Genomic DNA, 12,562 nt, shown 5'->3' with positions numbered 1-12,562 from the left:
ACTTGGCAACATTTGCTCAAGCTATTGGCCGATCTATTGCTGAGAATATGCGTAACACGCCTGATAGAGAGCCTAGAAGTAAGGCAGTACAAATAGCCAAGCTCACACAAAAATTTAGTGGAGACGGGGATGTGAGGAAGCATATCGAAGTGTTTGAACAAATATGCGATTCTCTAGGAGAATACAATGACCTACATAAGAGCAATGCTTTAAGCCTAACTTTAAGTGGAAAGGCTGGGGATTGGTATAGAACCCTAAGGGTGGAAGAAAAAACAATTTACCCTACTCTTAGGAGACTGTTCTTAAAGGAATACATACGAAAGGGAGTGTTTTGGGGTGTAGCCTCTCAGCTCCAGAAAGCCCAACAAGAGGAAGGAGAGTCGGTGAGAGACTTTATAAGTTGCTTGAAGCATTTGAATTCTCGTTGTAATCCAAATGAGCGCTTCAACAATAACCAATTGCTTGATAGATTCATTAGGGGATTGCGACATGAGGATATCTACAATTGAGCCTAAATCTATTAGCTCGCAAGCATCAGGGCATCAGCCAATGACCCTAAAGCCTATTGCTAAGGAGCCAAAGATATCTGAGATGACTTTAGCAGATCTCACCAAGGCTATTCAAGAGAGTCTTAGAGACAATCGTGCTCCGCAAAACAATCATATGTATCCAAGAAGGGAGCAGCAATGGTGCTTAGTATGCTATGGACCGCATAGTACCAATGAATTTCCTACTTTTAGAGTAAAATTCAATGGGAACTGCAATGCATGTGGAAGGTATGGTCATCAAGCTAAGGATTGCATAGTATTTAAGCACGCGATGGCCAATAGACCAACCTTAGCATGGACAGACACACCTCGAGTGCCTGCCTTGATGCCGGCCCGACCTCTTGAACAAACAGCACAACACATGGTCCCTAGGGCCCAAAATGTTGTTCAAACAACACCCTTACCACCTCCAGTGCTAGGACCGCAACCACCACATCCGAGAATCACTTCTGTGAATCAAGTGGGTTGTGAGTCATCTATTTCTTGTTTGGAAGGCTATGAGGAAGATATAGATCCTAATATCGCCTATGGGATGGATGTGCTTGAAGAAAGTCCACAATACTACATGGAGGACTATTGGGGACAAGTCAAACATGTATATCAAGTAGCTGCTCTTGTGGAAAGAGGCCAAAATATCAATTACACTGCTAAGAGACCACCTCTTCAATGCTATGAGTGTGGAGGTCCACATCGTGTAGCCGAGTGTCCTATTAGGCTACAAAAGAACGCCACACTAATGCAAACCAATCAAGCGAGCACGTCTACAATGCCGATACTCATGTGTAATCGATGTGGCATAGATCATTTGATTGCCCAATGTCCAAATAATCCAAATGCACCGAAGATCACGCAATTAAACTTGATTGAAGTTACCGAGGAGCCATCACCAAGTACACCCGTGGTACCAGTAAAGGTACTCACCCGATCGATGCTCCAAAAACAAAATTATATTCTTGAGGAAAGAGACACGGCATCAATTGCCCAATCTCAGAAAAAGAAGAAAACACAAAGAAAGAGATCGCAAAAAGCAGCGAAGTCAGACCCCAATTCAAAGACCAACATAGGGACTGGTGACGACCCCGTATATATGAACGACGCTGAAGAAGATTCTAATTCAGGTGAAACCATGGAGACCAAATCGACCACTAACATAGAAACCAACAAGGAAGATCGTCATGAGCCACAATGGCCAGGAGCCAAAAAGAAGATAGGAACTTACCGAAACCCTATAGAGGAGATTGAGCGAGTCAAGCAATTAAGGATTTTGGTAGAAGATACCCAAAGGGATCTAGAACCAGCACCTAGGAAGATCCAGATTACAGACACCGTGTTCCCTACGCAACAACAACTTCACCAAGTCCATAGACCCTTGGACATACCTAGTGTCATCCAAGAAGAAAGTGACTTATTTACTAGTGTGATGAGCCTGGGGCGGTGTATCGGTGTTATATGACAAACCAAAGTTACAAAATTAAAATGCTAAAAATGAACAAACAAAAAATCAAAGTGCCACAATGTAAAATCTTAAGCTGGAAGAGAAATCTCAGCTTGATTGGGTACTTCACTCACATGTGTATCACCTATGGTACTAGAGCCCTAGAGGTTCCCAGTGTGGGCGCTTTTCCTTGAAAAGCAAAAAACCCAAGGCATACAAAATAAGAACACACATCAAACTTGAATCATTGTGAAAAGACTTTGGGGGGTCAAAGAAAAGGTAATCAGTCAGGTGATGATTTCATGAGAAATTCCTTTTATCGTAGCTTAACTACAAGGTCTTCTATGTATAGCCTCTAGTTAGCCCTCGAATATGAAATACTTGGCTCTCGCGATTAAACAACTTAATTGACCAGAGAAAATTAAGAAGCTTACCCAAGGTATTAATAATCGATCTCTAGTGCCTAATCGACCGTTAAATTAGCGACCCCAGACTTGTTTAATTTTTTACCTTTACATCTGTTTATGCATTTGATTACATTGCAATTTAATGTTTATTGCTGACAAATTGTTTAAAATTTTGTTACCAATCAATTTGTCTGCCTAAAACTGCATATGCTTTTTAATCGCTTATGAGAATGCAATTATTGTGCCAATGTTGTTTGATTTTGCAGTGACTGAAGAAGGCTAAGGACATTCATCTCAAATGCTCTTCCACCTCGACGAACGAGCTTCAACTCAATAGCTTCCGAGGACGGAATCTACATCAGGAAGGGGGGCATGTTAACCCTCATGACTCAAGGACACCCTATCACCTACGACGGACATTGTAACCTACGGCGGACATTGTATTATTTATCTGGTAGAGTCAGGTACCGGGCTTTTCGGTCCAATAGGAAAAGGGTAAGAGTGATCGCTGATGAGAGGCGCACTCTCACTGGAACATTCAAGGGATTAGTTGGCTAAGCATGGGCGTCCAAGTGTGAATGGGGTAAGCTCATATAAAAGTCAACTAAACCTAAAATTCATTCATTCTCTCATTTGTGCAATTGAAGAGTGCTCTTGCTCCATCTCCTTCTTCTTCTTCTTCATCTCTTTGTGTGTGTGTGTGAGAGAGAGTGTGAGTGAGAGAGGGAGAGAGAGGGAGTGTGTGGGCGATCGAGCATTACGAAGGCACGACGGCGGTGAAGCGGTCGAGCGCGGCGAAGCGGCGGCTCCTTCTTCTTTGTGACGAGGAATCCTCCACGAAGCAAGCGTAGAGCGGTGAGTGACACACCATCGCCTTCTTTGAGCTTACTAGTTTAGGCTTGTTGTGTGCTTGGAGCCATTTGTGACTCGCACACGGTGTATCGGCAAGTTCCTTGCATTGACACGTGCAACATACGTGCACAGTTGTCTTTTATTAAGACCCATTTTGAAGATGCAGACTCTCTACTTGTAGGGGAGGACTTTTTCCTGTGTGGATACCAACTTATCATCGTGTGTGGACATCACCATCCTTTGTGGACTTTATTTTCCTGTGTGGATATCACCATCCTATGTGGATTTTGTTAGCATGTGTGGACCATGCATCTTCAGTATCTTGTCTTAGTCCAAACCTCAAGGGGAGGATTGTAAAGTGTGAGCTTTGTCCTAAGGTGTGAGTCAAGGAGAGGAGAGTGGATTTATCCCACATGCTGTGGAGCAAAGCTGTAGAGCTACTTAAAGCTCATCTCTTGAATGAATAAACAACAACTCCATTTTGCACTACATGCTTGTCTATGGTGAGCTTGTGTTAAGTTAAGTCAATACTCAAGATTGTGTTTATGAGTCCAAGCTAATTTTATCTTGGAACCTAATTCACTTGAGTGATAACCTTGCTTACACACACACACACACACACACACACACATTGAAGCTATGTTTTTCTTTCATCCACCATAGCTAACACGATCCAATTCCTAACAATATCAAATCGTCAACATAGATTTCTTCTTAAGAATTAACAAAGGCAATACAACTACGTGCATAAGCAAAAAAAAATTAATAGTAATGTTCTATTATAATCTGTCATACACCAGAAAAATTTATGGTGTACGACAGATTAATTGCTCAAAATAATTTCTGCGCCTGTCGCCTTCTCTGTAGCTCCCCTTCTTCTTCAACTCGGTCATCTTCTTCCTCAGTTTCGTGAGTTCCTTCTTCATTCTTTTCATTTCGTCTTCCATCTCTTGTTGTCTACATTGAATTTGTGTGGCTGCCAAAGTGACAGTAGCGGTTGCTCCGAGCACTGCAATGCCTCCAGCCAAGGCATTGTCGTGCTCGACAAGAAACTTCATTAGTACAGACGCCATGGCCATTTCGAGAGGGCGCAGCTATGTCGGGGAGGGAAAGTATGAATTATGGAGAATGTAGAAACGCGCGCGCACCATAATTCATACTTTTTCTCCCCGACGTAGCTATGCCCTCTCGAAATGGCCATGGCGTCTGTACTAATGAAGTTCCTTGCCGAGCACGGCAATGCCTTGGCTGGAGGCATTGCGGTGCTCGGAGCAACCGCTACTGTCACTTTGACAGCCACACAAATTCAATGTAGACAACAGGCGATGGAGGACAAGATGAAGAGAATAAAGAAGGAACTCACGATTCGAGGAAGAAGATGACCGAGCTGAAGAAGAAGGGGAGCTACAGTGAAGACGACAAACGCAGAAGCTATTTTGAAAAATTAATCTGTCGTACACCATAATTTTTTCTGGTGTACGACAAATTATCATAGAACATTATTCTTAAAATTTTTTTGCTTAATGGACGTAGTTTTATTGCCTTTGTTAATTCTTAAGGAGAAATCTATGTTGATGATATGTTCTTAATGCTTGACATTTGATCAAGAGCTCATTCCAACTCCTATTCATAATTATTTCAAGAGAGCATAATTTTGAAGTTTCTGGTGTTTATGTGGAATCCTCTTTCCTGGGTCATGGAAGCCGCTGCCATTATGGCATTAGTCTTGGCAAATGGACCAGTCAGATGAAAGGCAAGATTATTACTGCTTAGAATTATGTCCAAGGATGCTCCGCATCAGCCTCACTTATTGGTGCAGTTGGTGTGTGTGTGTTCAAATTGGCAGGACTTTGTTGGCATTATACTTCTCCTGGTGATTAACTCTACCGTGTCGTTATGGAGGAGAACAGTGTTGGCAATGCTGCAGCTGCTCTAATGGCAAAATTGGCTCCAAAAACTAAGGTTGAACTCCACTTATAAGTTATGCCTTCATTTAGATTTGTGTCAATCTTACTGGCCCAGGTGCTTGGAACTTAATATTCTGATGACCTTGCCTGTCTAGGTTCTGCGAGACAGGCAATGGAGTGAACAAGATGCATCAATTTTAGTCCCAGGTGATATCATCAGTGTGAAGCTTGCAGATGCACGTCTTTTGTAGGGTGACCCCCTTAAGATTGACCAGGTGATTGTAATGCCCTTAAGATTGACCAGGTGATTGTAATCGAAGGAATTTACTAAAAACTGCTTGAAGTGCCCTTTCCTTCAAAGCAGGCCGCTTACTTAGGATCCTTTTTTCTGGCAGTCTGCTCTTACTGGGGAGTCTCTACCTGTGACTAAGAAACCAGCAGATGAGGTCTTCTCAGGTTGAACGTGCAAACAGGGTGAGATTGAAGCAGTTGTGATTGCTACAGGGGTACATACTTTCTTTAAGAAAGCTACTCATCTTGTTGACTCGACAAACCATGTTGGCCATTTCCAGAAGGTCAATGATCTACTGTCACCATATAACTTGGCACTTGGTTGCAGGTTTTTCAGATGCTTTTCTAATGCAGTTCTGATATTTCAATCCCTTTGCATGAGGCATATAAGGTTTACTTTTGTGAAAACAGGAAATACCCGAAAAATCTGAAGACAGTGAAGGAGGCCCATGGAAATTTTGTGGTCTACTACCTCTCTTTGATCCCCCTCGCCATGACAGTGCAGAGACAATCAGTAAAGCATTGAATCTTGGAGTGAATGGTATTTGTCTATCGTCGATATGTGCCAGTGAGTACATGAGTGGAAGAGTACATGAGTAGAGTGTTTTCTATCCGCTGTGGTGGAGCAGAGTGCCTTCTATTGGCTGATGCATGAATAATTTGCAATGACAGAGGTGTATTGGATCTTCATATCTTCGGTGGTGGCAACGCCCAGTCAATAATTTCTTTCAAAAGAAGGTCGGCTACTCCATCTCATTCTGGTCTTCTCACATTCCTATTTACAGACAGACATGTATTGTGTAGTTTCATATGCATATATAGTTAGCTCTCAAGCTTCAGCAAATTTGAGGGAGTCTATAAAGAGGCTCACTGGACTCGACACGGTCCTTGCTTGCTCCATATTTGTGGTGTAGAGTTGCTTTCTTTCAGTACTCAAGCCTTCAACCCTTCAAAGTATAAGTTCCATCATCTGAGCAAAGATGAGTAAGGGTTATGCTTTCAATCACAGCCACATCTCAGAAGTATCAAGAGGGGCTTCTGATTCCTCACCACCCAGCTCACAACAACAGAGTCAAAATGGTAGGCAGGTAGCGCAAGCGCAGAATGGAGATTATGGGCAAGGGCGTGTGAGGCATATGAGCTCACCTAGATATGTACAACAATGATCTCAACAGCTGCACTTACAATGATGGTAAAGGGAAGTACCATCTTCAGGTTTCCGAATCACCTGGTGCATCATCAATTGAGAGTCCTGATTCGACTCTCGCATTTTCAGGTAATCGATCAAATGCAAAGGATTCTACCTCATTATCTGGCAATGAAGAGGCTCTATCTGATAGTGAAGACATGATGCACAAGCTTCATGCTCTGGAAACTGCGTTGATGGGTCCAGATACAGATGATGCAGAGGTAAGGGAGGTCTTAAATGAGAAACCAGGGCCTTGGGGAGAGCTTCTTGACGATTTTCTCGGTGATGGACGGCAAGGCCCTTATCTGCATAATCCAGCAATTGACAAAGGAATCAAGGTGGAGAATACCACAGCAACAGCTTTGGAGCTGGGGTCTCTTTCCTTTGAGCATGCACTCAAGGCGTTGAGTCTTAGCAGTGGTGTAAAAAGTCTTTTGATTACATGTGCTGCTTCACTATCTGAAGAAAAAATGGACGTTGCGGAGCAAGCAATGAAAGACCTTCGTAAATCAGCATCTGTGTATGGAGATCCCCTAGAGAGACTCGCCGCATACATGTCAGAAGGGCTTGTAGCAAGGCTTCATGCCTCTGGGTCGATTATTTACAAGGCATTGAAATGCAGGGAAGCACCTGCAATTGAAGTTTTGTCAGCGATGCAGAAATTGTATGAGATATGCCCTTACATCCAGTTTGCATTTATGGCTGCAAATGGTGCGATTGCTGAAGCATTTAAAGAGGAGGCGATGGTTCATGTGTTTGATTTCCAAATCGATCAAGGAACACAGTGGTTCTCTCTCATACAGGCTTTGGCGAGCAGGCCTGGAGGTCCCCCATGTATGTGCATTAGCACCATCGATGATCCTACGGCTCACTCCTATCCCTTGGGAGGCATGGATGCCGTGAAAATGAGGCTGGCAAGTTTTGCAAGTAGCCTTGGTGTCACTTTGGAGTTCACCATCATCTCTTCCAAGCTCTCAGATTTGCAGGCGTCCATGATTGGGAGGAAGGCTGGAGAGGCCCTGGCCATAAATTTTGCTCTTCAGCTGCATCCTATGCCAGATGAAAGTGTCAGCCTGGACAACCCTCGCGATCGGATTTTAAGAATGTGCAAGAGTTTGAATCCGAAGGTACTGACGCTGGTGGAACAGAATGCCAACATGAACACATCGCCTTTTGTGGCCAGGTTCTCTCTCTCTCTCTCTCTCTCTCTCTCTCTGCCCGCGTTCTCTTCCACTCATGTTCTGCTTGCAGCGAGAGCCTCAAGAATTGAAAATCAAGACGCCATTGACACAGCCATTTTGTACAGGTTGCAACAGTGATAACTGTCTATGCTAAATTTGGCTTCGCTGAGATAAGAGGAATTGGTTGGGGTTGGGCTCGAGTTATCTGGCTTTACGACATTGTCTTTTACCTTCCTTTGGACGTCATTAATTAAGCGGACGGGCATGGGACAGTGTTAGAAAAAAACCGGGGTCTAGTGTATTTTAACCGGCTGAAATTATAAAATCCTTGTTAGATTTTAAGCTTGCCTATAAGAGAACCGGAAAATTTACACAAGTTTTAGTGTTACCGGCAAAAGCTTCAAATTTTGACCTGAAAACTGGGAGGATTTCAAGTTTCCCCTTATTTTGATTGGTTAGGAAAAATGTTTTTTTCTAGCCCTGGTGCCATGGGATACTGTCTTCGAAAGGAAGGTAAGTACTGCAGACGTCATGTTTGCTATGTACTGGGGACAATGATGCTATCCCTTTGTTAGACTTACAATCCTCCTTTACCAAGAAGAAAGATTTTGGCAAAGAAGTAAGGGAGGCTCAATGGGCACATGCACAAAGGACTATGCATGGTTTGCAACCTGCTGAGCCACCACCCACCATATTGGCGGACAAGGGCATCTATCATGATGAGCTTGCGGAGATTGCAGAACAGGCTAAACGAAGGGCCGAGATTGCTAGGTAATGACCATTGTTGTGAGAGCATAACTCTATAGTAGTATTTCATAAGTGATTTGAAGCAAGTAAATCATTTGCATTTTAAGGGAGTAACAACAGCTGCCTGCAGGCGTCCGATGGCCAAAGCCATTGTCATTCTTTAGCAATTAAACTAGAGGCCAAGGTAGAATTACTTGCAATTGATTGAAAGATATAATTGTAAACATTGTTTGCTTGCAGATTGAGGGAGCTGCACACATTAAGAGGCCATGTGGAATCTGTTGTCAGATTGAAAGGATTGGATGTTGATACTATTCGACATGTGTACACAATCTGATTTTTTTGGGTCCCATTTAATTTGGGCTTCAGAGGAAAATTGACCGCAGGATTGAACTGGTGGCAGAATATTTATAAGCTTTCAGTTTTTGCGATTCAACCTAATTTTGTTTATCCTGATGTCAAATATATTCTTTTGCTTATAGTGAAAGCGGGGAATAAAAGTGTCTACCCCTTCTAGAATAAAAGTACGCTGATTGTAATTCCAATACAAGATTGTGTTTTTTGTTTAAATGTATGTGGAAAGACTTTTCTACAAGAGGTGTTGCACTCAAAGTAGAACACTTCATTTCAAATGATGGCCTCAGTGAAGAAGGGAGTGAGGCATACATTTGACTTATACTATTCCCAACACCTTTGATAATGATAGTGCAGGTAGAGCACATGAAAAAACCAAAATGAAGGACGAGGATTCAAACTATCTTGGCACCAAGTTTAAAGAGTTTATGAGCCATGATATACTCGAACATACATGTGCACAGACTAGGGTGGATTAAGTAGTGAAGCATTCATGTTGTGTATGTGTGCAAGCATATAATGGAGTAAAGAGTACCACAATGTAAACTTGGAAATGTTTTTGATGATCTTGCTTGGAATGAGTCAATACAAGAGTTGAATTTATAGGCTCATTTGGTGCTTATGTCATGGAATATGTCATTAGGGATTACATTATCATGTAGGTCAATTTGTCTTAGGATTGCATGCATAGTCACATGGGTTTATGCCATATGCGCATCTAGTAGATTAGGGGGTTTTCTCGTAAGTTCACCTCATGAGAGAGAAAATGATACCCATGACTAGAGTAATCGAGGAAATGATACCCATGACTAGAGTAATCTAGCAATCTTCGACTACTCATGGTATTCGACTCTAATACATCATGGCTAGTTCTCATTAGCTCATGGTTCACAAGCTGGCCATTTACTGTTTTACATCATCACTTAGTTCATTCATTGGGACGAAGTCCTTTTCAAGAAAAATAAGGCTTTGAGTCGAGCTTTGATCAAACTCCATAAAGTCCACTTGGGTTTGAGCAATTTACTTCTAAACCTCGAATGACTTGTGTCCGAGGAAATTGCTCATCTCCACCCACACCACCACTAACCCCTGCTAGCACGTTGTACTCCTTAGCTCGTGAAAAAATGGCTCTTGGCAAAGGGCTTAATGGAAAAGGCTCTTTGGGATTGATGTTGCAAAGTGGAATAAGTCAAGGGGTTCAAGGGCTTTGGCATTTGTGGTCAAGCCTTACGGGGAACTCTTGGCCAGAGGAAAGGGAACTAAGTTTGAGATAATTTTAAATTGAAAAAGAACCTTTAAAATCATTAACCGTCAAAACTATGTTGTGACACGAGGACCTGAAGTTCGGACAATGCACTGCACATGCATAGAGAACGACGATGGTGGCATGGAATGAGCTGGTCACTTTCGATAGCTATTTCAAGTTGGATAGTTAAAGGGAGTTACATCATATCAGATCAGCCAACCAAACTTCGTATGACATACGACTAGACAAAGATTGAACTAGAAATAGAAGACAAGAGACTGGAATTGAAACTCGGATATAAGAATGTATATAACTACCACAAGAGCCGAATGGTGCTCAGAGCAATTACCAAATGAGTAAAAATAGTAGAACTACTCTCCTTAATGATTAGCCCGCAAAATAAAGTAACGGATCCTATTTATCAGTACCCAACTTGGCCTCTGACTGTGTGTTGTACAATTACTGTGGTAACTATATCCGATAACTACAAGTTCCTACCGACTATGTTGGAACCTCACTAGAGTCTGTTCCCACTATCTACATATCCTTCCTCCTTTTCTTTGAATTTTGGAGTATTCCAAATTCCAAGCATCCATCACGTCCAAATCTCGCTATTCTTGCTTCTTAAAATGACTGATATCCTTGGGGAAGTGGTGTGAATCCACCCACTTTTCCTCTAGCTTGCTCTTCTACATTAGATCGTAGACCTCTCTGAAACACTGGTTCTTGGGTCTTCGTACACTTGCTGGGGTGTCATCGTTTCCTCTTGTTTGGAGCTTTCTTCTTCGTGGCCTTTGGAATTGCTTGAGGTGGAGCCTGAATCGCGAGAGGCTGACCCATACCTTTAGCACTAGCGCGAACATTATGATTCTACATAAGCCGATAAATGGTTTCCTCTCCAGTTGCTCCCTGTGATCAATCAACATTTTGATTTCATATAGCATTAGAGCAATCCAAGTTTTGGTGTCAACATCATACAAAGTGTACCTTCCCTTGGTAAGTATAGCTCGAGCCAACTTGTGATGGACTGGAGTTTTGCAAGTCTTCCAGATTTAATGTAAGATTACCTTCTAAATCAGCGATATCCACCAAGGGCTGATAAATTTATTTATCCATGATAGATTGCTTGAGGGTTTTGTGAACAGCCTGAAGAGTGCTTCGAGTAGCTCCTTTTTTATTGAGTATCCTGCGATACTGAGTTTTGGTCGGCACTAAGCTGATCTAGCTTCTTCTCTTGAATGGTAATGATTTGTTCATCTTTCTCTTGCTCAATCTTCTTCTGAATCCATTGAAGGAGGTCCAATACTAGATGCAAAACAGAGGTGCCAACTACTAGAGCTTGTTTCTTTCCTTTGTTCCTAGTAGTTTATGGAGTTGTACGAGACAGTCCAATAGCTTTGCGAGTTGAAGTCTCCTTGGTCTGATCAACTCCAAAGTATGCCTTCTTTAGAGCAGTTGACCCTATTGCTAGCTTCTGTTTAGCCTTGAATGGTGCCGGTAACTTTTTCATTTTTTTATTTATTTTTGTCTTTGGCTCTAATGTGTCTACCTTTGACTGTTCTCTTGTCCTTTTTGAACCAGTTCTGACCAGAGCCAAGTCACTTGTCTCACTCTCTCATTAGGAAAAATATGAGCCCTCTAGGCGCCCTTTGGAATTAAGATTAATTAGAGGCTAGCCAACAGGAAGAAGGTGGTGGACACACTCTAGATCTATACCCTCCAAAAAGTAGGGGGACAAGGTAGCCTTACACCTCTTAATGGCCTCTTACCCAGTGAGAAGGTAAGGGAGGTCTCTAGGAAAAAGGGATGGTGGGGGCGAGGGGGGGGGGGGGGGGGGGGGGGGGGGGGGGGGCACGTTGACCTCTTTTCCCTCACTTTTTGGCTAGGAGTTAAAAAATATACACTAAAAATTTGAAATTGTAAGTGAGTGCACGTTACAAGGGTTCCCCTCCAACATAAGGATAGGATGATAATGAAACCGTCCTGTAGCTTACATTTAGAGCTTGATAGCATCCCCATCTTTAACTTTATCATGCTAGAGACAAAAAACCTCTTTATGGTTTGAACACCTAGGGCTTCACACCTCTATCAACAAAATTAAGCAAAGTCCCTCATACCATAAGGGTGTGATATTTTGTTGGTGGCTTTGGTGCACCATGTAGTGTTGTATAGCATGCAATTGAGGCTTACAATGCAAGGAGTCATTATGTATGGAGAGTTGTCCAACCTTATCCTTCTAGTTTCTTCTTTGTATAATTGTCAGTAGATTATTAGAATGATATCATTTTATACTCTATCCCTTTGTGCTCACAAAATTTGATGTTTACTACAGAGTCAACTTGTTTAGAGGGGAGAGATACAAACAACCATGTGTAGAGATGGAAAACACTCTATTCTTGGTTCAT

The 12,562-nt window shown here is 42.4% G+C and overlaps 1 protein-coding gene across 2 annotated transcripts; it reads left to right on the top strand.

Annotated features, from left to right (window-relative positions):
- The first annotated feature begins 5,544 nt into the window (after window positions 1-5,544).
- On the top strand, window positions 5,545-8,993 carry LOC147452927 (chitin-inducible gibberellin-responsive protein 2-like). 2 transcript variants are annotated; one of them, XM_086518477.1, is made up of 3 exons: window positions 5,545-5,724; window positions 5,852-7,812; window positions 8,798-8,993. In XM_086518477.1, exons 2-3 carry the CDS (start codon window positions 6,593-6,595, stop codon window positions 8,892-8,894), a joined length of 1,317 nt encoding a protein of 438 aa, XP_086374603.1. In that variant the 5' UTR covers window positions 5,545-5,724; window positions 5,852-6,592; the 3' UTR covers window positions 8,895-8,993. The 2 variants fall into 2 exon arrangements, with proteins under 2 accessions (XP_086374603.1, XP_086374604.1); XM_086518478.1 differs by lacking the exon at window positions 8,798-8,993 and adding an exon at window positions 7,936-8,762.
- The last annotated feature ends 3,569 nt before the right edge of the window (window positions 8,994-12,562 follow it).

Source organism: Adiantum capillus-veneris, chromosome 8 (genome assembly GCF_014529385.1).
Source record: "Adiantum capillus-veneris isolate H3 chromosome 8, ASM1452938v2, whole genome shotgun sequence".
NCBI classification, from domain to species: Eukaryota; Viridiplantae; Streptophyta; class Polypodiopsida; order Polypodiales; family Pteridaceae; genus Adiantum; species Adiantum capillus-veneris.
The sequence above is the reverse complement of the archived record's forward strand: the minus strand, read 5'-3'. Positions and strand labels throughout refer to the sequence as shown.